The sequence below is a fragment of the Cardiocondyla obscurior genome, linkage group LG09 (genome assembly GCF_019399895.1).
Source record: "Cardiocondyla obscurior isolate alpha-2009 linkage group LG09, Cobs3.1, whole genome shotgun sequence".
Classification (NCBI taxonomy): Eukaryota; Metazoa; Arthropoda; class Insecta; order Hymenoptera; family Formicidae; genus Cardiocondyla; species Cardiocondyla obscurior.
In genome coordinates, this window is record NC_091872.1 from 6,530,202 (window position 1) to 6,556,072 (window position 25,871).

The following is a 25,871-nucleotide window of genomic DNA, read 5'->3' on the forward strand; positions in this document are numbered from 1 at the left end:
CCCGCCGTCTCTCGGCGCTCCGGCGGCCACGTGGGTGTTGTTCGGGCCTAGAATTCGCGCCTCCCTCCTTCCGCGGGAAGGCGGCCGTACGTGGGAGACGGCCGTTTATTGCGCGAACGAGTTCATTCATCGTGCGGATTCCAGGCCCGGCGGAAGTGACGAGGAGCGACGACTTCCCCGGCGTAGTCGTTTACGCGCTGGTAGTGGTGTGCGCGCAAGCACGCTCGCGCGCGCGCGCGTCTCAGAGCATTCCATCGTGCAGACGCGTTCGCGTATACGCGCGCTCTCGCGCGCTTGCTGACCTAGAGGAAGCGAAAGGAGAGGATGTCGACTCGCCGTCGAGCGACCGCGACCGCGACCGCGTCGCGCGGCGAGATGCGGCGTCCTGTTGTCGGCCGACGGCCAGCGGCTCTCTGAAGGTTTCGCCTTATCGACGATGGACCGGAGTGACTGGACGAACCGCGCGAGGCTACGAGAGGTCGTGCTCTGTGTATCGTTGTTGTTTCCACGTCGGTGCGACTCCGCGCCGCGGTCGCGACACCGACTATGCAGCTGAAGAAGGCGATGCTTAAGATATTCAATCAATGTAAGTCCCGCGCGGAGGCGCCAAGCAAACGCGAGGTTCCCCGCCCCGTTACTAATAATAATAATTTGTCCCTCTCGGCGCGTCTCTCCTTTTCCTCGCGCGGGGCCCCTAACGTCGCACAAAATAGCCGACGAAAGAGTCGCGCGAGCAGCGCGCGCGCCGACTCCCGAACGTTTCGAAGCCGCGGCCCCCGGCCGGACGACGGCTGAACGCACGCGTTTCACATCCGTCTGTATGCGTACGCGGACGAGCGGCGATGCACGCGTGCATTACGCGGCGGCGTGATTCCCTCGTGCGCAGCATGGGCCCCCATTAAAAGCCCCCGGGTTCGTAATAGCGTAATCACGGCAAGAGCGCCCAGGTCGGATTAAACCGCGAGACGTCGCGGAACCCCCACCCTCTCCCCCTTCGGTGCACGCTCTGTTATCCACGGATATCGGACACGGGAAAGTCGTTGATCCGCTTGCCCCTGGAAAATACGTGGCGCACTCAACTTCCCCACCTGTTCGAGAACGCCCGGAATCGTTTTCAATTTAAATTGAGCGCCTCGCTCTTTGGCCCGAACGAGAATCGTCCGAGTTATCGCAAACTAAATAGCCCAAGTGAAAAACGGTAACGGAACTCCCGCGCGGAGTGACTGTTAATAAAATCGCGTTAATGGGGCTTAAAGTTCGCTCTCGCGCCGCTACAACGTCAAATTAATTCGCTCCAGTTTGCAGAGGGGAGGGGAGGGAGGGAAGGGGGGAACGAATTTCGCCCTGGGGGAAAAATACTTAATCGCAGCGACGGAGCTGAGAAACGATACCTTCCACATATTTGCGTGCCCTGATACGCCGATGGGGCCCGCAGCGGCGCCAACGCAGCTGTTTTCGTTTCTCGTTATCGGTCGTTCGGCGATCCGGCGATATCCTTTTGAACGTAGACACGCTCCTCCGGCGTAGCCACGTTCGCCGCATAAATACACGTGTGGCCGCACCGTCGGGTCGTCATCGTGCCTAAAATAAAAGCTGGCGAGCGAGGAAAAGCGGCGAACGCGCGGAGCGGAAAATTGACGCGCGCCCTGAAATAAAAATGCAGAGAGAAAAAGAAAAATAGAGAGAGAGAGAATTAACCACACGCCCGACTGTCAATTTATATGATGCTAATGCCACGATAAGATTCTCAGTTAACGATAAGACTTATCGCGCGCGGGAGCCGCAATCTTTGAATTCGAAGTGGAATTTCCATCGCGCACTTAGACCGTTCTTGGAATCGCGCGGCACGTTATTTATCGACCTAACTGTTTACTTACGTTATTTGGCAGATAATTATATTGGCAGCTCTTTTTTTTTATCCGAAAATAATAACAACGATTAACGTGTCATCGATGGCCGAACCTTATCCTGTTATTGCGCTACATGTGCTTTTGCTCGAGAAGCAAAAGAACGAATAAGATTATGCATTTTTTTAAGTTTCGTAAAAAAAAAAAAAAAAATTAATAACCATGTTATTACATAGACAATAAACTTTATTTGTATATTTTTTTAAATTTTCATTAACGAAAAGAACCAGTTTTCCAATAACGAAGTCGTTGATTAAAAATTCTGTAAATGAGGACTTTAAAGGTGAGATTCTCAATTCCTGAAACACGCTTGACCCGACCTCGTAAAATTTCTGTGTCCCTCCCCTCCTCCCACGGAGTTGTAGCTTTTGCAGAAAAAGAATATGGAACCGAATAAAGTGAGAGGACTTGTTTCCCCCCTTTTCTTTTTCTTTTTCTTTTTACCAGCCGGCAGTTGACCCGACCGTGAGATTCGAGCGTCGCGTTCTTTGGTAATTTAACACATTATACCGATTACAGTAGCCGAGGCGAATACACGACGACACGTATTTGCATTGGCCAAGGTAACTGCCGCTATTTCGTTGCGTAACTTGGCAGATTACGAGAAACGACAGGTTCCTCGGCTGCGATGACGCGCGATTTTTGTCCTCGGCGCCGCTCGCTCTTTCCCTCGTTTCGGACGAAATTCTCGCCCCGCGCGGAATCGTGCCGGTGCAGTACCTCTCGATTTTCTTTCCGCGAAGCAGCTTTGCGTAATCGAGATAACGTTCCTGTGCGACGGTGACGGGAGGGAGGGGGAAAAAAAACGGCTCGTGACGGACCGAGCCGGAGGAGAAAGCAAAGAGGAAGGTGTGACACGATGGGGCACCGCGGCGTGTTGAGATACGCGCGTCGTCCGTGCTTCGTGCGCGCTTTACGACCTGCACGACGCGACGACGCAACCCATTCCCGCGTGTGCGTACGTGCGTGCGGCACGCACACGCCCGGCGATTGAGTTTAATATAGCTGCGTGTGTCGCGGGCAGCCTCGCCTCGCCTCGTCTCGTGTCGCCCCGACGGTTCACCTCGACGCATGCCGAAAGCGGAGCCCGACGAGAGACTCCACCCGTGGACCGAAAAGTTCGCCGTGAAAAATGACGCGGGCGCGTTTCCGCTTTCCTCCTAATTCCTCTGCACCGATCTACCCCGCCGGGGCAACCGAGATTCGATTGCGAAATATCGTTAATCGACCAGTCGCATTTGTTTACGTTCCCTCGTCGACTGCCGGTAGCCGAATGGCTCTCGGATTATTTGCACGATCACTGTAAAGTTAACATTCACGGTCTCGATCGCGCCATCGGAGAACTCTTCTCTCCCCCCAAGCGCGTTCGAAATTCGACGATTTTTGCGCGAAATCCGTCGATTACGTTGAAATTCTCGAAATAGAACCCAGCCGGCCTGGGAGGAAGACGCCTTCGCAACTTAAAAGCGGAAATGATGCCCGATTGACGATCACTCGATAAAAGACCGAGCCTCCTTATGTTCTAGAGCGAATAGATAGCAAAACACGGACGTGCATTCGCGTTAATCTCAATACGTTTTTCAAAGGATACCGATATATTTTTTAAGCTACGTAGATTAAAAGCGAGCCAACTAATTCGACGGTGATGCCGGCGAAGGGGGGGGGGGAGGGTGGAACGCGGTGGACGGAAGCGATAGCGAAACGGGGCAAAATCAGCGAGATACCGCGAATCAATTCTATTTGTCTCATATGCGAGCTTGGACAAAAAGAACAGTAACATTGAACTTGACGGTAACGCTGGCCAAGTCTGCGGACTTTGAGGCCGAGGGATCCAAGGGAAGAGAGGAAACGGACAACTGGCGACCGGTCCGAGAGCAGGTTTCACTGGCCTCTCTTCGTTGCGTACATTCGAACGCGATCGTTCGGGGAGGAGGGAGGGGGAGGGGGAGAAAGGGGGATCGACGCCCCGCCGAAAGACGATAAATCCTTTTTTCGCCTCGCCGTCCTTCCACCTTCTTTCTTTCGGGTCCTTCGACCTTGCCTCGGCCGTGATTACACGGTCCGGGCACGCGGTTTCGAACCGCTTCCGCTTTCGGGGAAAACTGGTTCGTCCGCTATACGCTGTTTACGTCATCGGGAATCAACATCCGAATATGATTCCATTAAATCTTTTTCTCTCTCTCTCTCTCGGGCACACGCGCGCGCGTTTGTTCACTCGGTCCATCGGTTCTTCAAATAGAATTAGAGTGGATCGATTGGTCGGGCGAGTGAGCGAGGAGGTTCGCTCAACGCCTTTACGAAACGTATCAAGATTTGCGATTTTTCTGAAAGGTGGCCCCTGCCGGCGGCCTTCCGCTTTTTCAAGTCTCTCTTCTCTCTCTCATTTTTCGACCGGGCGAAAGAAATCCCTTCGATCGAGTGTGGGTGTCGCCGAAATTTCTAAACGTAGTCCGATAAGAATGTATTTGGTAAATATTAACTTTCGAAGGCAACCCCGGAGCTTTTTTCAGTGCCAAGCCTAAGGACCTGAAGCAAAGCGCTCGCTGTCCGAACAGCGTTGCGGCTTTCACCGACTGCGAGTTGCGCCGTGAAACGCTCTTATTAGACATGCTGCGTGTGACGGAGAACGATCGGTCGGCGGCCGGTCGCGACTGGCCGAGCAAAGGCGACGAGATCGGTGGCGAGCAGATAGGTCAGCTTGGCGCCATCGGGCCGAGGCGAGGCGCGTGAAGGCCGGTCGGTCGGCCGAGAAACCTAACCGCTTGGCTGCTCTATCGCGCCGCTCGCCGCAGCCGTGCAAAACGCGCCTGCAAGTTGGCCTCTCGCGGACGCACGCGAGACCGTAATCCGCGGTATCCGACCGCGTCGAGGGCGATGATTATTTCGAGAGAAACGTGGACGCGGCCCGCGTTATTCACCTGGACCGGCTCTCTCGGCCGGGCCGGGTATGGTTTGGCAGCGCGATCCGGAGTCTTGTGTAATGACCGGGTGAAACGAAGGAAAATGGTAACGTCGGTCCCCGGTCGGCCGATACGCGACGGAAAATCATGTGTGATCGATCGCACGGAGAAAGCCCTCCGCGTGGAAAGTGTCGTGCGCCGACGAATTTCGCGCGGTTTCGGGACAGCCGAGCGAGCTCTCGCGGACTCGCAAAACTCGCGTAGAAAGTGGGCCCAGCTGCGGCGACCTCTCGACTAAATCGGCCTGACGGAGAGAGAGAGAGAGAGCACCGTCGCGTCGCGGTGTTATCGAAATCAGTTTCGCCACGCCGCGACGGGTCCCGCGATTATCAGCCCGGCTGTACTTTAGCGTGAGCTTTAATTCCACTTGTTTGCCCGCCGCCGTTCTCGTAGTTGTAAATTATCGCGTTCCCTCTGTCGTCACTGCGAGCGGCGAAAGCAATGACGTTCGCGGGCGACTCGTTAAACGTAAAATGTATTCGTTTACGACTGTGCGTCTGCATAATCGATCGTACAAAAGACATCGGAATAAAAAAAAAAAAAAAAAAAAAAGTTCTTTATACATATGGAAATACGGAAATTGGCTGAAATGATAATGCGTTTCCTTTCAATCGCCGCACAGGCCGCTTTATAATTCCACTCGCAATTAGTTTTCTTACGCGCGGCGCACAAAGTTTATCCTATCAATTCTCCGGGCAGTTTCGATCCGCTGTTTCCCCGGCGTAAGTACCGGGATGATAGATTTCGTACAACAACCCGATTGAATCGGGCCTCCGGGAAAGAAATCAATAGATAATAAGATTATCCGATCCTTTAATTAACTCGGAAATAAAACTTTAATGAAACTTCAATGCGACGGCTTACAATTAGCCGCGGACGCGCCGATTGGGAGTTACGATAAACGATTACGCTTCGCGAATATCTCCATTAGAGGCTGGCCGATTGAAATTAATCAAAATAACCGCGGGCTCATAAGGCGCGGCGTGATTTTAAGATGCACGTCGCGCGCGTACGCGTGGTAAACTTAAACGGGCCATCGATATTCAGCGCGTGTTTAAGAATCGGAGTTTGAATTTGTCAGAGATTGCCGACGTTAGAGACCGCCGGGGGATACGGGGCGAAAAGGAGAAGCTTCGCAAACGTAAACGAATTTTCGGCCCACCCACGTGCACCACATTGTTGTTGTATCTCTCGATGTATCGCCAATCGAGCACGCAGCCGGGATTTCCGGTTACTTCTAAAGGCTAAATATAATAACGATACAGCGACATTGCGTAAGGTACGTGCGGCCGACGACGGGAATATGTATCTTTGCAAAAAGGATCGTGGTTTCGAAAGGGAAAGAAAGAAAAAAAAGAAAGGAAAAAAAAAAACAAAGCTAAAAGCAGTCCGAGGGATGAAAATGAAAGTTACACTATTGTCTCATTTAGACACGTCGCTCCTCCAATTACGTCACATCCAGTTGCGGAGCATCTCGGCTGCTGCGCATCGTCGAAAAAGCCAATATTCCGCGTGATTACTCTGCTGTAGCGACATCCGTACGTATTGTACATCAGCCCGTAGTTCATAATCGACGGTTCGAATGAGCAGGACCGAAGCGACGTGCGGTAACTCATCCGTAAAGAGAACGCGCGCTCGTCTCGTAGGAAATTTACCCAGTAAATCCGCGTCGGGTTTTTCCACGGATCTCGCATTGCGATTTTCATCCGCGTTTTCGCGACCGCTGTCACGACGGGCTTCTCGATTCCTTTTTTTTTTTCCCTTTCTTTTATCCCCCTTCCCCTCGTGCAAACTCCATTGAGATGAGACGATGAAAAACTATTGCATCTCGCAAAACGCTCTACACATTTTTTTTCGATCAGCTTACTTTTTATTTTATTTTTTATTTTTATTTTTTTTTAAAGCGCAATACTAATAAAAACATTTACGGCTGATTCTCGTGTGTTCGAGCACTCCGTACCGAAGGTATTTCGAGGTCTCCGTCGAAAATAAGAGACGTCGAACGGTGGCTCGGAATTCTGAAAATTGTAATCTCGAAAGAGATGCTTATCAACGATAAGATTCGTCTTCTCGAAACGATATAATTTCCACGCGGCGTATATTTTCATCGAAAACAAGAAAGATGCGTTTAGGAGGCGTTCGCTCGATAAGAGGGTAAATCAAAGGTTGCTTAATCGACGATCGGGTGGATCCTACGGTGGGCAATTTTCCTTCCCGGTCGGTGCGGTGAAATTAACGCTCGAATCGGAACGCCGTGAAGTAAAGAAAAGTAAAGTACCGATCTCGCGGGCCGACGAACGAGCGAGAAAGCCAGATCGAATAATCGAGAGCGAACGTCTCGCGATATTCATTTATGGACCAAAGGCACATGGAAATTCTTTCGCGCGAGATTCGCCTGCGAGACAGATATCTCCCCCGTTTTCGTTCCTCCTAGAATTTTTATGCGGGTTTTCAACGAGCAATCGCGAACGAATCTGTATGCGCCTCACGACGAGAAGCCGTAACGAAAACTTTTTGAATTTCTAAAGGAATTTCGTTACAAAAGATTCCCCTCGCGAGATAACCAAGTATATGGTAAGTGTATCGTTATCGCGTAATTAAACTTATTTCTTACTTGGAATTAACGGTGCTTTTAAAGAGGAATATCTCGAAAGGGTATTTCGAATTTTCAGGAAAGAGTTGGGTTTCCTAATAAGAGATTAGACCCGTGGGAGTCCAGGAAGTTATCCGTTCCGTATCGCTTTCTTATCTTCGGGCCTAATCGCCGAGTAGAATTCTTCGAAGGGTATTCCTATCGGTTATGTCGAATTTCTGGAGGCAAGTCGGGCTTTTAAAGCGGACGATGTTCGAAAACCAAGTGTCATAATTACCGGCGTTAACAATTGTCTGTTGCATCTAATTAACACAAATCCTTCACGCCTGCGCGCGTCGCGCTCATTATCTCATTCGAACGCGAGCGAGTATTGTGCGTGCACGTAGAGAACAAAAGGTGTCGGTTTGTCGGCGAATAAAATTTGCTTATCGGAAATCGGTCGATTAAATTTTCGATTGTTTACGTGAACGCTGGTAGCACGATTGCGAGCGCGGCGGGAACGACGTAGGAAAAAAAAAAGACCCCGGCGGCTCGAGGGGGGTCGACTCGAAGAGTTTCGCGGTGATGTTCGATCTCGTTTATTTGACGAGCGTGATTAGCCGACACGCCGCGTTAGCGCAAACCGTTGAATACACGATGTAATTAACGGGAAACACTATGAAAACGCAGGCCTGCACTTGCGGAGCATCGAAGAGCCGAGGATGACGGCGGAGACGGCGGCCCCCTGCGTGCAAGGGGTACAAGGGGTACAGGGAGTCCAGAGCAGCGTGGCGAGCCAGAATATGCTGCAACAGGTGCAGGATGGAAACGGCGGCAGCGGCGTTTATTATTCCTCGACCTCGACGATGTACGATCCGGAATACGCGCGTATGGAGGCTTGGCTCGACGAGCACCCCGACTTCGTCAACGATTACTTTCTCAGGTAATCGACCCTTCCCGGAATTCTGGTGAATCGAGATGATTTACGATCATTTTAGTGAGTTATGCGATTATGTCGAAACTTGCACTTGACTGTTATTAAAAATTATTAAAGAAAAAAAAATAATAAAAAAAACAGCTGAACGTTCTTTCTGTAACTTGGATCTATTTTGTAATTTTCTTTTTTTTTTTTTTTGGTCGACAGGAAGGTGACACGACAAACCGTGGACACGTGGCTGGTGTCTCACGCGACGCCAACCTCGTCATCCAGCAGTTGCGTAGAATTATCGAGCCCGACCCACGCTGCGGCAAATAATTCGTCCTCCGGGCGAGGCGGTGCCGGTGGCTCGGGTGCCACGACACCCGTTCGTAAAATCTCAGCGCACGAATTCGAGCGCGGGGGCCTTTTGAAACCGATCGTAAATACGATCGACGGCACACCGACTTTCTTGAGCGTGTCGACAAGTGAAACGGGTCAGCCGGGTGGACCGCAAGTTGGATCCGGTAATTCGAACCGCCCTCAAAGACGGTCGAGACACGAGCTCAGGCATCTCGACGAGAAAGATCTTATTTTCGAACTGGTAGGTTCCTCAATACGATAACCGTTAACCATCCTCTCTCTCTTTTTTTTTTTTTTCTCTCTCTCTATCTACCTTCCTAAACGCAAAATCTCTACATAGGCAAAATTATTACACAGGTCAAGGATATCTGCAATGAGCTGGACGTTAGATCGTTGTGTCACAAAATCCTGCAGAACGTGAGCACTCTCCTTCACGCGGATCGCGGCTCGTTATTCCTGGTACAAGGCGAAAGAAGCGGTGCCACAGCTGCCGGCGGCGCAGCAACCGTCGCCAGCACCAACGTACGATCCTCACCGAATCATGAAACCGCCACAAGTAACTCGGACAGCGAGAACAATCCGCAGCGCGATCACTCTTGTCCTAAGAGTAGGTGTCTGGTGTCTAAGCTATTCGACGTTTGCTCGAGATCGACGTTGCTGGAGATGGAAAAGAAGGACGAAATTAAGATTCCCTGGGGTACCGGAATTGTGGGATACGTTGCTGAAAGCGGGGAACCTGTCAACATACCGGATGCTTACAAGGCAAGATTTGGAAATATTGTATTACCGAATAATCAGCATTTTTTCAATTTTTTTTCTTTTTTCTTTTGTACTTAACGAGAACTCGATGCGATTTGCGCCCGTTTCATTGATTATTATTTGTCGTGGGGAATTCTCTATGATTCATAATTTGTTTATATTCAAGATGTAATCGCTTTTGATATATTAAAAAAAAATGTACACGATTATGCTTTATCTGTTACACGAGTACAGATCTTATCTTGTATCTTAGTTGTTAATCTCGATTAATTTTATGAGGATAATTCGATGCATTGTTTAGCTTCGTTGCATACTCGAGAAACTCGGCCGGTGATCAGTTGGGATCAACAACGGGTAATCAATGTTTTGCGAGTTTAAAAACGATTTTAATATTTCAGGATTCAAGATTTAACCGTGAAATTGATGCTTTAACGGGATACCGTACGCGTGCCTTACTGTGCATGCCGATTAAGGACTGCAACGGTGATGTAATTGGAGTGGCACAGGTGATCAACAAGCTCGGCGGCGAGGGCCAGTTTACCACGCAGGATGAGAAGGTTTTCGCAGGTTACTTACAATTTTGTGGTATCGGCTTAAGAAATGCTCAGCTTTACGAAAAAAGCCAATTGGAAGTGAAGAGGAATCAGGTAAATGTTAATTTTATCAAATTCATTGAAACGATTAAGGGACAATAATTAATTTGCCTTATCGTTAACGTTAGGTTCTCTTGGACTTGGCTAGGATGATTTTCGAAGAGCAAAGCACGATAGAACACATGGTTTTACGAATTCTTACGCACACGCAATCGTTGATTCAATGCCAACGTGTTCAGGTAATGAACGTGTAAACGATCGTCACGAGGAGAACGTAATTACGCGAGCAAAGTAACGCGTTGCAATGTTATAATTGCTTTCAGGTGTTGCTCGTTCACAAAGCTTCAAAAGGAAGTTTCTCGCGCGTCTTTGACTTCGAAGCGAACGATCTCGCTGGCGAGGATTCTGATTCTCGCACTAGGTGAATCAAGTTTGTAATTAATCAAACTTTTTTTTTTTTTCTCGCTCAAGTTAATTCTAGATTTAACGAATCATTCTTTTTTTTTTTTTTTTACAGTCCTTTTGAAAGTAGGTTTCCTATTAACGTCGGTATCACGGGTTACGTGGCGACGACCGGTGAAGTGAGTATCGTTTGATTAATAATTTTTCTTTAAGCATTGGCATTCGAGACGATATAAGAGATTTTTCAGACTGTCAACATACCAAACGCTTACGACGACCCGAGGTTCGACTCGTCGGTGGACGACGGTACCGGCTTCAGGCATCGCACGATTCTTTGTATGGCCATTAAGAATTCGTCCGGTCAGATAATCGGCGTCATTCAGCTAATCAATAAATTCGACGACCTACCTTTCACGAAGAATGACGAAAACTTTGTCGAGGCGTTTGCGATCTTTTGCGGAATGGGAATTCATAATACACACATGTGAGTGTACTTGTGTATCTTGGATCTATCTCAACATTCGACTTGACTTATCGGATCTTCAGGTATGAAAAGGCTGTGATAGCGATGGCAAAACAAAGCGTCACTTTAGAAGTGCTGAGTTACCATGCATCAGCGTCGTTGGAGGATGCACAAAGATTAAAGGTTGGTACAGTTTGCAGTTTCAAACCGCTGAGTTTATGGCTTTGATATTGTTAAACATTTATCGTAAATCTTCTCGGCAGAGTTTAAGAGTTCCATCATCGGCGCATTTTAAACTGCATGATTTTAAGTTTGACGACATATACATGGAAGACAACGAGACTCTTACCGCGTGTCTTAGAATGTTTCTCGATCTGGACTTTGTTGAAAGATTTCATATAGACTACGAGGTACTTTGTCGTTGGTTGTTGAGCGTAAAGAAGAACTATCGAAACGTTACGTATCACAACTGGCGGCACGCTTTTAACGTGGCTCAAATGATGTTCGCAATTTTGACAGTGAGTTTCTTTTATATCGCAGCGTCGATTACAATTTTCGTTTGTAGACAAGAATTATAACTGCTATGTTATTACTAGGCTACGCAATGGTGGAAAATTTTTGGTGAAATTGAATGTCTCTCACTCATCATTGCCTGCTTGTGCCATGATCTCGATCATCGTGGAACAAATAATTCTTTTCAAATTAAGTGAGCACTTACGCATTATATGTATTTTTGGTCTGTATCTGATCCTGACAATTTCGCAATGTTATTTTTTTATTTTTTTTTTTTTTTTTCCTCCCGTTTTTAGAGCCTCATCGCCACTGGCACAATTGTACTCGACTTCGACGATGGAGCACCATCACTTTGATCAGTGTCTGATGATCTTAAGTAGTCAGGGCAATCAAATTCTATCGAATCTTTCGCCGGAAGACTATTCGCGCGTAGTTAAGGTTCTCGAAGAAGCGATACTCTCTACCGATCTGGCCGTCTACTTTAGAAAGCGTGGCTCTTTTCTTAGTCTAGCGCGCAACGGTGGTTATAACTGGGCGTTCGGTGATCATCGAGAACTTCTACGCGGGATGCTAATGACGGTCTGCGATTTGGCTGCCATTACAAAACCATGGGAGGTTGAAAAGAGAGTGGCCGAGCTCGTTAGCAGCGAGTTTTTTGAACAGGGTGATATAGAGAGACAGACGCTTAACATTACACCTATCGTGAGTAAACGTAATCTATATGCATACAAATATTGTTATAAAGATGCATTATTTTTTTTTTCTACCGCAGGACATTATGAATCGAGAAAAAGAAGATCAGCTACCGATGATGCAAGTTGGCTTCATCGATTCCATTTGTCTACCTATCTATGAGGTATATACGAAATAGTGATTATTTTTCTTTTCAACGAAATAAATAAAAAAAAAAAAAAATATGGAAATTTCTATTTCATTTTTATTTTCTATCTATGCTTATTTCGACAGGCGTTCGCTCATTTGTCGGACAAACTTGTGCCACTCGTCGATGGAGTTGTTGTTAACAAGCAACATTGGTTGGAGATTGCCGAAGGCAAGCAAGAAGCAGAGACCTGCACGAATCACGATAGGACGTCCTCGATAACTTCCGATAACGAAGAGACCAGCGAACAAGCGGACCAATAGTCATTGATGGCGAAACTGGCTATTAAAATCGAGTGTACCAAACATAGCAGCCATCCGTCAGTCGTCAGAAAACAAAATACAAGATATAGTCTTAGCGGGCCATTACCTGTGGCGTCTATTTTCATCGTCCCAATTATCACATTATGGCTTGTGTCCTCGCGAAATTGATAATCCGTCCTTTAAATGGACTCCGAGTTAATTCCTATCCGTCAATTTTTACAGATCTGCTGAGCAAATAGACCGAATAGACATCTCTCTCGCGTAAAAATATGTCTCAATCAAAAATATTTTTTTTTTTATATATATAGAACAAGAAAAATTAATTTATTCTTGTGTCAAAATGCACGTTATTGAGAAATATCTTTGTTCTCTCTCTCTCCCTTCTTCACTCTTTCCCTCCCTTTTTCATTTTCTTATACTCTGCTTTTTTTTGTCTTACTCTTCTTTTCCATTTGTCCATTTTCTTCTTAGAGATTAAATTGAACAATCTCCATATGCTACTACTGTACCTGATTGCATTGTACATACATTTACTATCACACAAACTTTTTAACGTAGAGAGAGAATAAAGACGAGAGTACGATTCTCGAAAAATTTCTATAACAGTTTTCGACGCGAGCCAGCTCGAAGGACACAACCGAAATAGCGCTTATATGCGCGATTAGATTACGTATTTGCATACCAAAGTGTAAATTTATGCATCGAGATCGGTCGCGAATATTAACTAACTAACCGGCGAAATAACAATGCGAGTGGTCTGTTATAGACGTGTTAATTAACGATTAATGTAGCAGACGTGGTCGGTTTCTTAGTTGCTTTTTTCTGTTTTACATAAAAAAAAAAAGAAGAAGAAAAAAACTACTTCGGATTCCTCGAATCGATCTCGAACTTTCCTTCATAACCGTTTTCGTCTTCGCGTAGAGCTGTTGTATCGCTAGAAAAACTAATAATACAAAAATTACGAGCATTTAAGTGACGACAAAACTTATATAGCACTATTTTTGTTACACTCTGAAGCTTACGATAAAGCGACCTGTACATATCTGCATGTACGAATAGATAATAAGGAGATTTTAAAAAATTACTTTCTAAATGCGATGCAATTTTTTTTTTTTTTTTTTTTTACGACTTGCTGTAACACTTGATGTTGAAGAGCGGTGCGTGTCTGCGACTTGATAACGAGATATGTGCATATCATTAGGTGTTCATTTCGGAACGGGATAGCCTGCGTATCCGGCGGCATCATATCATATGGTGGAGAAGCAGAATTGGCACGCGCGAACAGATGATAAGGATAATTTGATTCCGCGCCCGAAAGAGATTCGCGCATACCACGGCTCTGAGAAGACGAAGACAGTGTAGGCATTTAGTGATCGCGATGTGTGATCGTTACTTATAGCGCGTGACTTTCTATATGTTCCTTCAACTCTACAATCTTTAAAGTAATTTTTTTCTCTTTCGTTTTTTTTTTTTTTCTTTTTTTTCTCTTTCATTTTAATGATATTCTAATCCAAGCTCGACACTTGGTCCTACGTCACCTCCTGCCTAATGACGACGAGATGCGGGGTGATGAATAAAGTGATGAAAAATGTAACAAGTGTGATAAAGTTTCCTTGTGTGCGTGATGCGTGTGTGTAACTGCAGCGCGGATGTATGCTCGAAAGAGGCGAGAACGCGAGAAACGGATAATATATATTGTACAGTAATTTTTGTGTAAATTATACTGCGAAATGACGTGTACGTCGAATTGTTAACGACACAATTATAGCGCGAGTCATATACATAGAAATATATATATATATAAGTATATATATATATATATATATTATGTATTCTATAAACGATATCTAATATATTAAAAGAGAAATAAATAATTCGAATGCACGAAACGTGTTCCATCGCGTTCTCTTAAATTTGCTCCGTGCGATCGTATTATCTAATTGTATTGACAAATGAGTTTTGTTTGCCCGGTCGTGTAACTGCGACTAAAAAAAAAAAAAAACTACAGTGCTAAGAGCTGCCCTCCCACCGCGTCCGATCGATAGTTGACTAATTGCGCTCGATCACGTGGACCGACACAATTTCGCAACCACCGAGGCCTTGATCGATGCGTGCTAAATGCGCGACGTAAAGGTCGGGCCAAGGTGCGCTCTCGCGAGCCATCGCGCATTGCGATTTAAGAATCTCGTCTCTCGTTGGTATTTTCCATTAATTTTATTCGCCCTGCCGTACAGAGTGTAAGTTACGTTTTTTATCGCATCGCGTTTTGCCACGTGCGCGCTGGTCTCGATCGCCTCTCGCTCGCGCGATGCCGCGCGGCTGAAACCGAAACCGATCGGCAAAGGGATTACGATTATTGTCCTTGCTGCCGCCGCGCGATCTCGTGACTTCGCATTACTGATAGAACGATATCGTTCCCGGCGCTGACGAGCTTATCGTGGGCCTGTGCATGTGTGAGTTGGCTTATCGGCTCCTTGTTCAGGCGGACGACCACATCGCCCGCTTGTAAACCAGCTGCGTCGGCCAGACCTCCTATCGTCACCTTGTCGAACACAAGCGAAGTTCGCGATAAGGATAAAGCTAAGAAATATATATTTTACCGCCTCGATCCGTAATAACGACCCCGGGGGTATCTTTCGCAACGGTGCAATTAGTTTAAATTTGGATTTCGGATCGGGCTTTACGTTTAAAATGTATATCGTATAATTTCGATAATGAGCTGTGCCTTACCCTGACGACAGTTAAGGGAAAAGTAAAATCCACACCTCCGGAGAGCCGAAAGCCCCACGATTGATCGTTGCATCGCGACAATTTGACGTCGCTGGCGATGACGGTGGCCATAACGAGAATGAATGCGAGTTTCGTCTAGTCTAAAAGTAGATTTGGTGCTCACACGCCCGTAAAATTGCTATCATTTTTAAATTTCACGTCCCGTTTTAAATCTTGCGTAAAATATATCTCTCTCCCTCCCCTTTTTTTCTTATTTTGCTCACCCAATTTGCGACGATTCTACGATTAGGATCAGCAAAATCACCCCGCCGTTCAGGCTCGAGTATCAGCGACGATCGAGAATCTTTCGGCGTCTGCGGCGGTGACGGATTCGAATTTCGTTCCTCGGCCAGCGGAGGGAAGAAGAAACGCGAGAAAAAGAGAGGAAGGCGGAGGGTGGAGGGAAAGACAATTGCGCCCGCGCCGAACCTATTTCCAATACGACGAGGGGGATGACATGCGCGAAACGCGTCGGCAGTTTTCGTACGGCGAGTACGCGCCAGGCAAGCCGATCGGATCGGATCGAATCGAATCGACGATGAGAAATCGGTAAAGGGGACGGTTGATAAACTCTCGGCATTCGTCTACTCTTCCGATTCGGTGCATCTCGGTGTCATCTGGCCGCCGTCCTCTCCCGCCGGGGCGAGAGCGACGTTTGATTTCGCGCGAAGGGCGCACGCCCCGACCCCGGTCCCGGCTCCGGTCCCGGCGGTACAGCTGAGTCCTCGTTCTGTCACGAGTGAGTCCAGTCTCTTGGCTCGACTCGAGGAGGACCTGCGCGCACTCCTGTTAACGCGTCCTGGTGGGTCCCGTGTCGATCGCGCGCGTCCTTTCCGGCTGATTAATTATCGTACCAGCCGGATCTCCCGCTTCGCGCGCGCGTCTACTACGCGGGAAGCGAGCTGCGTTTAATGCCGAGGGTAAGTGGGACGATTTTTCATCGTCCGCCGAGCACCATCCGCGTGTTCCTCCGTCAGCCTTGCGTCTCCTCGCATCCGCCGCTCGCACCCGTCGTCGGAAATTCTTTTTTTTTTTTTTCTCTATTTTATTTTATTTTATTTTATTCTTTTTCTTTATTTTTTGCCGCGCCTTTTCGCCACGTCTACGTTACATAATCGAGAAAAATGAAGAGAAAGGACTTTTTTTTTTTCTTTCTTTGAAAAATCTTCTATTCAAACATTGTGGTCATTTCTCCCGAGACACGTCACGCGCGCGTATTTTTCACGCAAGCTACGCACTCTGAACATGTTGTTTTAGCTTGCTTTTCTTGATACTGGAGTTGCGACATTGTGTAGGATCTCAAAAATTCGGGGCAGCGACGAAATACCGCGGTTTTTCGCTGATCCGCCGTGAAATCTGTTCTTCGCAAATATACGATGGGATAAAAAGCAAACCAACCTTCGTTTCGAAATTCAACCCTCAAACGGTACTCCTGGCTGCTCTCTTTCTCTCTCTCTATATATATTTTTTTTTTTTTGTTACTGTTACCTCAGGATCAATTTTAAAGTATTTTTCTAAGTCGATGCTCCAGACGTTAAAAAAAAAAGAAAAAAAAAAAGGGAAGTATATTAGAAATATTTTCAAAAGACGAAGAACAGTTTCTAAAAACCCTAACTTTGGAAAATCGGTTCTGGGCTATCGTAACCCATTTGAGGGTTGAAATAACACATATACACGGGCACGCATGTAGAACTGTCGATATTCAAGCCTATCGATTTTTTGGGGAAATAAAAAAAAATGTGGTCTTTTATAGTCGCGTCGTAATAGCTGGTGGCAATAAATTACAATTCCACGAGCACGTACGAGCGCGTACGTGATACGTTATTAATATTTCAGTGATCGGTGGAGTGTCATGGTTCCTGTGAATGGAGATGTCCACCGCTCGCAAGTAGCCCCGACTTGTTACGTGCGGACACGCTTTCGTGCCATCTCCACGCGTAAGTTTTCAACTCTGCGTGCTTATCAAATGGAAAGTCCGGTCTTTTGGACGATTCTATTTGGGTCGGGAACTCGGGGGATGGAATCTCGTTCGCGATTGTGCGCGCCGCGCGATACGGAGGAAGGCCGAGAAGGAGTTAAAACGTATCGCGTTGAAATACACGGCGTGTTTAAATTGCAAATTATATTTCGTTTCCCCGAGATTTGACAGAAGTTACAAATCGCTGGTTATCGATTCGTGGGAATTGCGAAACGAGCGAGGGGTTAAAAGTCGCCGGAACTCGCGCGGAAACGAGGGGGGGGAGAAGAATGACGAGGGTGTGAATAAGCGTAAATTGCGAATTCTAGATTGCGGACTAAACTGCCGTTATCGATACGCGGTTTAGTTTACCGTATCGCGCAAAGTTAGGCCGGGAGGGACAGAGAACGGGACAGATCGAGAGCAAGAGAGAGATATATATGTATATAGGACTCGCGAGAGGGTGGCGAGGACGCGGGTTCTGGGGGTAGCTGTGCCATGCCAGTGGCTGCATCGATCGTTCCCACTGACTCTACAGCGCCCGTCTCCTACGGATAGACAATGCGACCTCGTCGCGCCAGAAAAACACTGTAAATCGCGATAACGAGCGCGATTATATCTCGAGAAACGAAAAGGCGACGGTCGCCACCCCGACCGACAACCAAAATGACGTTGTATCGATCTCGGACCGATCGGAAACGCCGACTTACACGAGCGAGACTTCCTCGCCACCTCGGTCTTCTTTTTAATCGATTCTATTTGTTTTATTTTATTTCGTTTTGTTTTGTATGTAGCACGCGCGGTCTTTTTCTTTTTTATTTTTTCTTTTTATATCAGATATATGTTAACAAACTTTTTTTTTTTTTTTTTCTTTTCTTCTCTCTTTCGTTCTTTCTTCGTCGCGACTGATCTCAAGTCGGTACCCCATCTTTCGCGAGAAGAAATGGGATAAAGTTTTTCTTTGAGCTGGTGTACGATCGCACGACGCGCAGCCAAGAATGTCACGCGGGCGCGAGTTATAGCCGAGGGTGCCGAAGGGGTTGCCGAGGTTTATTCAAGGTTGAGCGAACCTCACGTGTCGCTTGTCAAAGGCCCCGAGTAAGTCGCTGGAAAATGGACTCTCCTATATATCACCGGGCATTCTATTTTATGACACGCCAAGAAAACGAGACGAAATCGAGCGCGCGCGGCTTGGCCGGCCGGCCGATAGCCGTGCCAGTAATATTCACGACGCTGCCCGAGGCGTGCGTTTTACTCGGTTTTAAAATAGCAAAATACACCCGGCGCCGAGCGGCAGAGGGGTGGTTTTTATCGCACGGCTAATTGACCTCGCTAATTTCGACGAGATAACCAATTGTGATCGATCGCGTTCAATGGCTTTGAGGATGGAGTGTGCCGCCAATCGTTCCCCGTTGTTTGCTTCTCGGCGTAGGCGCGACGTTTCCCGGCGTGTCTCCGATGGAAAATCGAGAAGGCTGAGGGGCTGCAGGTGGAAACATGCCCGGACGATCGCCGGCAAGGGCGTACGAGCGGCCCATTACGAGCGAGGGTCGCGGGCTCGCCGCTACTTGAATGTCACCACCGGAGGTGAGATAACTACTGCAGTTAAAGCGGTAAGGCTGCTTCCTATTTTTTTTTTTTTTTTTTTTTTCAGGAAATACAAGACACAAATCAACAGCTCGCGACACTGTTCACGGTTTAATAAAATATAATATATAGATTTTTGTTAATCAAAACATAATGTTAAGTGCTGTTTTTAATAGATATTACAAAACGCGGCGCTTCGCATGCGTTGTTTTCATTTAGTCTTGTGAAATTAATTTTTTCTTGATCATTTTACATTTTTTATTTTTTTTTTCTTGTAAAAATATGTTTAACGAGATTACTATTTTGTTAAAAAAATTAAAAAGTGCATTAACAACTGAACAAATAATATTTAAAAAAAAGATAAAAAGGTAACTTAATTATGCGGTCATAAAAGAGATCGAAAAATTTAAAGTAAAGAAAATAATAAATCACAGCATTAAAAAAAACTTGAGAAAAATTTAAATTGTATTTCCTGAAAAAGAAGCAGCTTAAGACGTTTTAGTGATAGAACTTCATCTACGATCCCTCCCCAAGTATCAAATTTTAGAATTATGCGGCCAAAAATTGCAACAAAAACTCAACTTAGCCAAGATAACTCAAGCCCCTAACAAAATCAAATTACTTAAACAATAATTAATCAACCAAATATACGTTATTTATCTCGATGAATATAATACGTTATTTACGAATAAGCCAACATCTCGGAGTTTCGTTTCGTTACAAGAGCAAATGACCAGGGCGCGGGATGGGCGAGTCCTGGCTCTCAGTCCTACTCGCTGCCACGCTGACAACGATGACGATGATGGCGGTGACGGAAGCCGATTCGTCCTCGACGCCGTCTCTGTCGACGACCGCGCGTGACGAGATCGAAGCCAAACGGGTTGGTCATCGACACTCATTTCATCACCCGTTAAAAGGTCAACCCTTTCTAACACGCACCGTACTCTAATTCTCTCAAAGGTGGCCGTTGAACAAGCCCTGGATGTAATAGAAGCGGCATCGACGGGCTCCCTAGGCGAAGCTTGCGTCAACACGCCGGGATTTAAGTCCCTACCTGCTGGCATTCTTCTAGACCCGAGACGTTACGATACGGCGCGACAAAAGGTCGACATGACCGCTATGGTTCTTGGGAATCTCGGGGCGGCCGAGGCAATGCGACGAAACGGTGAGTCGGCTCGATTCCTGATCGTTGTAAACGATACGATCGAGATGAGATCGTTCACGAAATTTGTTACAGCTCTTTTAGACGCCCTGACTAAGTCCCTGCTCGTGTCGGTGGACGACGCGGTAGAGGCGAGGGTGATCGCCTTGAACGCGTCTACCGGCACGGTGATCACCGCGGTCTGGCTGAAACGCAGCCCTGGTAGCGTTGGAGAACCCTCCAAGGTCGAGAGCCACGCGGTCCAGCCAGGATCCCAGCCAGATCCTAGCTTGCCATGGTTCGTGAACGCGGGCACCATCGCTGGATTAAGGTTCGCGGATCATCGTCTACTCTCTATTAACTATGTATCTGCAGAAGCCTAACTCTCGGAAATCTCTCATCTCCTGTTTTTAGCGTCAATAATAATATCGAATGACCCGTTACGAGCGATACAATTGCAGGAAAGATGATAAAATCTCGCGATCTGTCCAAGGTTGGAATGTAGCGTGCTACTTTTTTTTTTTTTTTTTTCTCCCCCAATTTTGTAATTAGTTATTTTTTACAATCAGTGACTGTAATGAGTTTTGACTCCGTAGCGAGTCAACTGTAATTAGTTTTCTTTAAAAAGTACCTTTTTTAATCCTGGATTTATTAGATAAATCCTGATATTTTTATCTTGATTTTCTCGCGAGAAAAAAAAAATTCTACGTAAAGAAAATTATTCTTTTTACTTTATAATTTTATTCCGTACTTAATTTTTCACGTAGCATTTTTCCTAGTTGTATCTCCGGTAACGGATCACCCTGCGACTTTTTTTATAAGTGTTAGCACGTACGCACGCACACGCACACGCACTTTTTTAAGCACTATCTTTGCACCCTGTCACGTTCATGCTTAAAATGTTGCCTCTCTTCTATCGCGGTGAATTATATTAACGAAAAATACGGATCTGTCCACAAAAAAAAAAGGCTCGGTCTTGTTAAAAAATTAAAATAATTTTTGCGTGCCACGTACTACTTTAAATTAAAGTTAAAAAAATATTTATCATAAATCTTTCGTTTTATTTCAGATAAAGTATATCTCGACTTACGATCAAAGTTTTGTCAATTTTTTTTTCCTCTTTCCGCAGGTTTTACCGGTATTATAACAAGCAAATCTTACTTTAATTTCAAGTCTTGAGATTCTGAGAAGGCATAATTAAATCAATAAATTTATCTGTATTTTTCCAACGACAGAAGAAAAAAAAAAGTTAAAATTATGAAATTAATATTTTCAATTTTAATAATTCATTACAATAATTTATGTAATCAAATTAATATGCAACGTGTTTTAGTAAAACAAATTACGAAAGATCGCTTTAAACTCGTAATGTAATATGTATTTTAAAAACCTGTAATCACCTGCAAATTATATTTAACGCAAGCACCTTCTAGTAAATAATTTTATTCCTTTTTACGTAAATTTATTTAATCGAAAAAAAAAAAAAAAAAAAAAAAAAAAATGTCGAAATGTATTTAGAATGGACAGATCCGTGTGTCTAAGAGAACTTTGCTGGAAGAGAATCGCGCTGATCTTGTATAGGCGCTCCACGATCATTCATCATCCCTCATCATCCCGTACGAGCGTGAAGTCATAGAAACTCGATTGAGATACTCGCGGAACGATGTGTATTCGCGATTTTGCAAGCCTTTTGAGACACAGGCCTCGTGCCGCCGTTTCAATTCAACGGCCGTAATAGCGGGATGACCGTGAAGTGCCGAGCGTTACCGTCTCGTTGCACGAAAGAGCGTGTTCACCAGAAGAAATGAAGGTCGAAGTTTCTATGGCGGCTTGTGGCGTTTGCGTGTGATCCCAGGTCACCGAAATTCATGCAGTCACCGCCGATTGAATCCTACAGGGGTTGGTGGACCTACCCGTATTTCTCCTGCAAAACTCGCCGCTGGCTAATCTCGTACAGCGTCAACGTGAAGCCGCCGGACGTCCGACCCGGGTTGGTATACGATATTTAAGACCAAGTTTTTTTTTTTTTTTTTTAAAGTTTTTTTTTTTTAAAAGTTTTTTTTTTAAAGTTTTTTTTTTAGTTTTTTACGCTCGAAATTAACTCTATTACGTTTTGACTAGTTTGACTACTTCTTTCTCCTAACGTCTATTTTATTTTTGTCAAAAGGGTACGGGAGTTCATCAGTTTAGATATCGATATAAGCGGATTGGAGGTGAATCAATGCGACGATCTGACAGAAAATCGTAACGACGAAATCAACTTCGAGGCTGCCTTCAATAATCAAATAGCCTTCTTTATGGGCTCCCACAAGTGTCACGTCGATACCACGCAAGTAAATGTCTATTTTTTAATTAAACTAAAAGAAATCGTGCGCGCGATACGAGCAAAAAAAGATAAAAAAAATTGAGCGATCTACAGATAACGACGTGATGCTGGTTCACTTACCTTTGTGTCCTCCGGTTAGATTAGGGCAGATTATTTTTCGTCTTTCCGTCCGTCCGTCCGTCCTTCCTTCCTTCCTTCCTTCTGTGGCAGTTTCTGGACCATCCCGACGTGTTGTAGCACTTGTCACTATATTACACTGTTCTGTTCTTTTTTATAATCCCGAACACTATCACTCGCGAGACGAACGACCGAAAGAATAGCGACGAATATCGCGGCAATTTTTTTACGATTAAAAAACGCGACAAACGATTATTCGTAGTAGAAATTTGCACTCTCAATGTTCGTGGCGTTGTCCACTTCCATCGGGTCTTTCCTCCAGTCGTCCTCGATCGAAAACTTCCGTCAGGCGGCGAATGAGACGTACCACGATGTGAAAATATTCACCACGCACTTTGTCTTTCTCAAGTGTCCCGTGTACAACACCGCGCCTTATAGGGCCCTAAGGGCGAGGCGAGACGTATGTAGGTACGCGACGGATAAGCCGTGCAAGAACACGTGCAGATGCCTCGACGATATCCGTTTCGAAAATCGATGCTCTCCTCCACGTGGCGTGTCCTCAACTGCGGAACGGGTCGCGCAGATTGTTCGCGATCAGGCGATCGATGGAGCGCTGTGATTGGTCGGCGCGCTAGGGTCCCCCACTATCTCCCCAGACTGTCGCCGAGCGTCGACATCGTGGTCACCTTTGGATTCGATTAATTCCCGTCAACGAAATGAACGATGAAAACTTGTACCAAACGGCAAACGAGACGTATAGCGATATGAAAATGTTGTCCGCGGACTTTATCTTTCTCAAGTTTATCAAAAATCACTTGTCTAAAACGGATTAAGTATCTCGGCTGCGACGAAGACGGGCGAGATGTAGATCTCACGGTCTCACAATGGCGATCGCCGGAATCCATTGAACGTCGCCGAAGGAGATGGCGAGTGAAGCAGGTTGGTAATGCCGGACGTGTGATGGAATTCACGTTGGACGCTCCCCGCGCTACACCCACCACGTAACCTTGCTGCACCGACGCACTTTTTCGAGACACAAAACAAAACACAGAGTGACGAGCGGGACGACTCACGCGTGCGGAGAATGACCTCTCGTCCCCGAGTCGACGACGTCGACACTTGTTCGTACGCGACGCTTTCTATCCGCGGTCGAAAATACGCGTAATTGCGAAGCAGTCAGTGACACGTCCTCGCGCCCGGGTCGCCGCAATTAAACTGACATGGACGTTAGAGATTCCCTTGGAGGGAAAGAGAAAACCGCGTGAGAAAGTGAGACAGATAGAGTCGATCGTCAATTGACCGTTGTCCTTCTCGCGCAGAGTTCTAGAAACGCCGAGTTGATACAGTTATGTTCTGATGCGCTCGACGAGTTCGAGACGTCTCTCAAGATAAAAAGACTAAGTGTGCCTTATTTTTCCCCGCGATTCGAAAAGCGAAAATGTTCTTTTGGCTTAGTGCGTGTACCAGGGGCCTGGCAGCAGAATGAACGAGAACGGAGTGGGCGCTGGCTGGGCGAAAGGCGCTTACGTGTGCAAGTGTCGACAAGGTTTTTACAGCATCAGTCATCATCGATCAGGATTCGACGGAATCCTCGTAGAAGGTTAGACTTACAATTAGACTCACGCTTATTAGTCCCGTCGATTTGTCTTATGCCCTGATCTTATGCCCTTCTTCCCGATTTATATCTATTTACAGCTGCGTGGAAGGAAATGAAGGAGAACAAGAGTGATTCCTACGAAAAAGTGTTTCAGTGTCTGCGCTGTGCACCGGGTTGTGCCAGATGCAAGGGTCCCGAGCCCTGCTTAGCGACATATAATTGGCCATTCAGGTAATTTCCAGTTGGTTACCATGAAAGAAAGTAATTCGGTATAATTATGTACTAATTGTGTTACTTTTTAAGAATCTCGCTGCTAGCCATTTCTATTTTCTGCGCCTTCGGTACCATCGTTTTGGTGGCGTACATGTATCAGCGTCGCAAACTAAAGGTATTCAAGGTCGCTTCCCCGATATTTCTGTCTATCACGCTTCTGGGCTGCGCCTTGATGTATCTCGAGGTAAATTAAGATGATCTATATTAATTTTTTTTTATATTTTGGTTTCTGGAACATCTTTGTAGCATATTAATCAGAAACTCGTCTGTTTTAGATGGCCGCTATATTCCCGGTTCTTGATATGTATTCGTGCATCGCCACTAAGTGGACGAGGCACATGGGATTTTGCGTCTCGTATACGGCTCTTCTGATGAAAACTTGGCGGTACGCAGCTTGATAAGCTATCACTGAATGTTCATGAAAATATATATACATATAGATCAAGTCGCACTCTATTATACATTACAAGAAAACTGAGGTAAAAATTATTGTGACGAATAGTTTTTTTTTTTTTTTTTTTAATTTACAACAGAAATAATTCTTAATTCTAAAGTAAAGTCGTAGATCCTTGTTAAACGATATCAATGAAGATAATGCATTTCGACAAATGAGCTACGACTGGATTTGTTCCGTTTGCCTTTTCAGTTCTTTATTCTGTGACCACCAAACTAAACAAGTATACTTTCTTCGCAGGGTTTCGCTTACATACCGGGTAAAAAGCGCCCATAAAGTTAAACTGACGGACAAACAGTTGCTGCAGTGGATGGTGCCGATTCTGCTCGTAATGCTAATCTATCTCGGAACGTGGACCGTCAGCTCGCCGCCTTACGCCGAGGTGATCACGGATAATCACGACTTGAAATTTTATCAGTGTTCTTACAATTGGTGGGATCACAGCCTGGCTATCGGTAAATATATCTAAACGTTTACAATTTTCCTTCAGATTGATAGACTCGCTTGATTGACTAATTGTATCTATTTTAAGGTGAAATTTTTTTTCTCGCTTGGGGCATAAAAATATGCTACAATGTGCGAAATGCGGAGAGTCTGTTTAACGAGGCCCGTTTGATAAGTTACGCCATTTACAACATAGCCGCGGTGAATATAACCATGATAGCCATTCAGTACGTAGTCAACGCAATATATATTATGACATATAAAACGCGCTTAGCGAGACGATAAATTTATATAATTATATATCACGATACACCTTTGAATAATGTTGTCTTTACAGCCTTTTCATATTTCCTCGAGCCGGTCCGGATATCAAATATCTGTTGGGCTTCCTGCGGACACAGCTCTCTACGTCTGTTACAGTCTTCCTAGTATTCGGCCCTAAAGTAAGACAATTATAATGAAGAAGGAGGAATGATGTTATACTCATCACGAGCATTAAACAAATTAGCTTTTTTATTACGTGAAAATAATTTTGTCCTAACATTTCTTTGTAACGATCTGTTTTTTTTTCTTCTTTTACTCTTTCTGATCGTATCGCGGCGTATAATAGAGTTA

At 45.7% G+C, this 25,871-nt stretch overlaps 3 protein-coding genes and 1 long non-coding RNA gene across 14 annotated transcripts in view; 2 read left to right on the plus strand and 2 right to left on the minus strand.

The window, feature by feature from the left end:
* LOC139105428 (dual 3',5'-cyclic-AMP and -GMP phosphodiesterase 11) overlaps positions 1-14,257 on the plus strand; it is a 26,411-nt gene extending 12,154 nt beyond the window's left edge. For 2 of the 4 annotated variants that reach the window (XM_070661508.1, XM_070661510.1), the window contains 14 exons: positions 8,130-8,382; positions 8,584-8,959; positions 9,076-9,480; positions 9,876-10,124; positions 10,199-10,309; positions 10,394-10,491; positions 10,588-10,651; positions 10,721-10,956; positions 11,019-11,118; positions 11,199-11,453; positions 11,532-11,641; positions 11,745-12,150; positions 12,221-12,304; positions 12,415-14,257. In XM_070661508.1, the coding sequence (XP_070517609.1) occupies positions 8,130-8,382; positions 8,584-8,959; positions 9,076-9,480; positions 9,876-10,124; positions 10,199-10,309; positions 10,394-10,491; positions 10,588-10,651; positions 10,721-10,956; positions 11,019-11,118; positions 11,199-11,453; positions 11,532-11,641; positions 11,745-12,150; positions 12,221-12,304; positions 12,415-12,591 (2,924 nt within the window). In that variant the 3' untranslated portion in view covers positions 12,592-14,257. Of the gene's footprint in view, positions 1-89; positions 587-8,129; positions 8,383-8,583; positions 8,960-9,075; positions 9,481-9,875; positions 10,125-10,198; positions 10,310-10,393; positions 10,492-10,587; positions 10,652-10,720; positions 10,957-11,018; positions 11,119-11,198; positions 11,642-11,744; positions 12,151-12,220; positions 12,305-12,414 lie in introns of those variants that run through there. The other 2 variants (XM_070661509.1, XM_070661511.1) reach the window with 2 other exon arrangements.
* LOC139105456 (uncharacterized) overlaps positions 1-22,573 on the minus strand; it is a 26,463-nt gene extending 3,890 nt beyond the window's left edge. The window contains exon 1 of the long non-coding RNA XR_011546191.1: positions 22,492-22,573. This is a non-coding gene — a long non-coding RNA (uncharacterized lncRNA). The remainder of the gene's footprint in view (positions 1-22,491) is intronic.
* Positions 14,480-16,004, minus strand: LOC139105455 (PDZ and LIM domain protein 3). Its single transcript, XM_070661565.1, has 2 exons — positions 15,322-16,004; positions 14,480-15,133 (listed from the first exon to the last, which is right to left on the minus strand). The coding sequence occupies exons 1-2, from the start codon at positions 15,430-15,432 to the stop codon at positions 14,945-14,947; spliced, it is 300 nt and encodes a 99-aa protein (XP_070517666.1). The 5' UTR covers positions 15,433-16,004; the 3' UTR covers positions 14,480-14,944.
* Positions 16,066-25,871, plus strand: part of LOC139105433 (probable G-protein coupled receptor CG31760) — a 13,992-nt gene continuing 4,186 nt past the window's right edge. For 3 of the 8 annotated variants that reach the window (XM_070661523.1, XM_070661522.1, XM_070661524.1), the window contains exons 1-13: positions 18,000-18,904; positions 19,642-19,784; positions 19,865-20,069; positions 20,142-20,376; positions 21,901-22,035; positions 22,213-22,378; positions 23,944-24,088; positions 24,184-24,316; positions 24,389-24,542; positions 24,634-24,743; positions 25,053-25,267; positions 25,345-25,483; positions 25,594-25,699. In XM_070661523.1, coding sequence (XP_070517624.1) covers positions 18,691-18,904; positions 19,642-19,784; positions 19,865-20,069; positions 20,142-20,376; positions 21,901-22,035; positions 22,213-22,378; positions 23,944-24,088; positions 24,184-24,316; positions 24,389-24,542; positions 24,634-24,743; positions 25,053-25,267; positions 25,345-25,483; positions 25,594-25,699 — 2,100 coding nt within the window. In that variant the 5' untranslated portion in view covers positions 18,000-18,690. Of the gene's footprint in view, positions 16,281-17,196; positions 17,298-17,999; positions 18,905-19,597; positions 19,785-19,864; positions 20,070-20,141; positions 20,377-21,900; positions 22,036-22,212; positions 22,379-23,943; positions 24,089-24,183; positions 24,317-24,388; positions 24,543-24,633; positions 24,744-25,052; positions 25,268-25,344; positions 25,484-25,593; positions 25,700-25,871 lie in introns of those variants that run through there. The other 5 variants (XM_070661528.1, XM_070661527.1, XM_070661529.1 and 2 more) reach the window with 5 other exon arrangements.

What these genes read in the sequence shown, in the direction of transcription:
- LOC139105455 (XM_070661565.1), bottom strand. Translation starts at nt 15,432, where the DNA reads ATGGCCACCGTCATCGCCAGCGACGTCAAATTGTCGCGATGCAACGAT. An exon ending in TTCCCTTAACTGTCGTCAGG is followed by an intron (nt 15,134 to 15,321) that starts GTAAGGCACAGC and finishes GTGTTCGACAAG; the next exon opens with GTGACGATAGGAGGTCTGGC.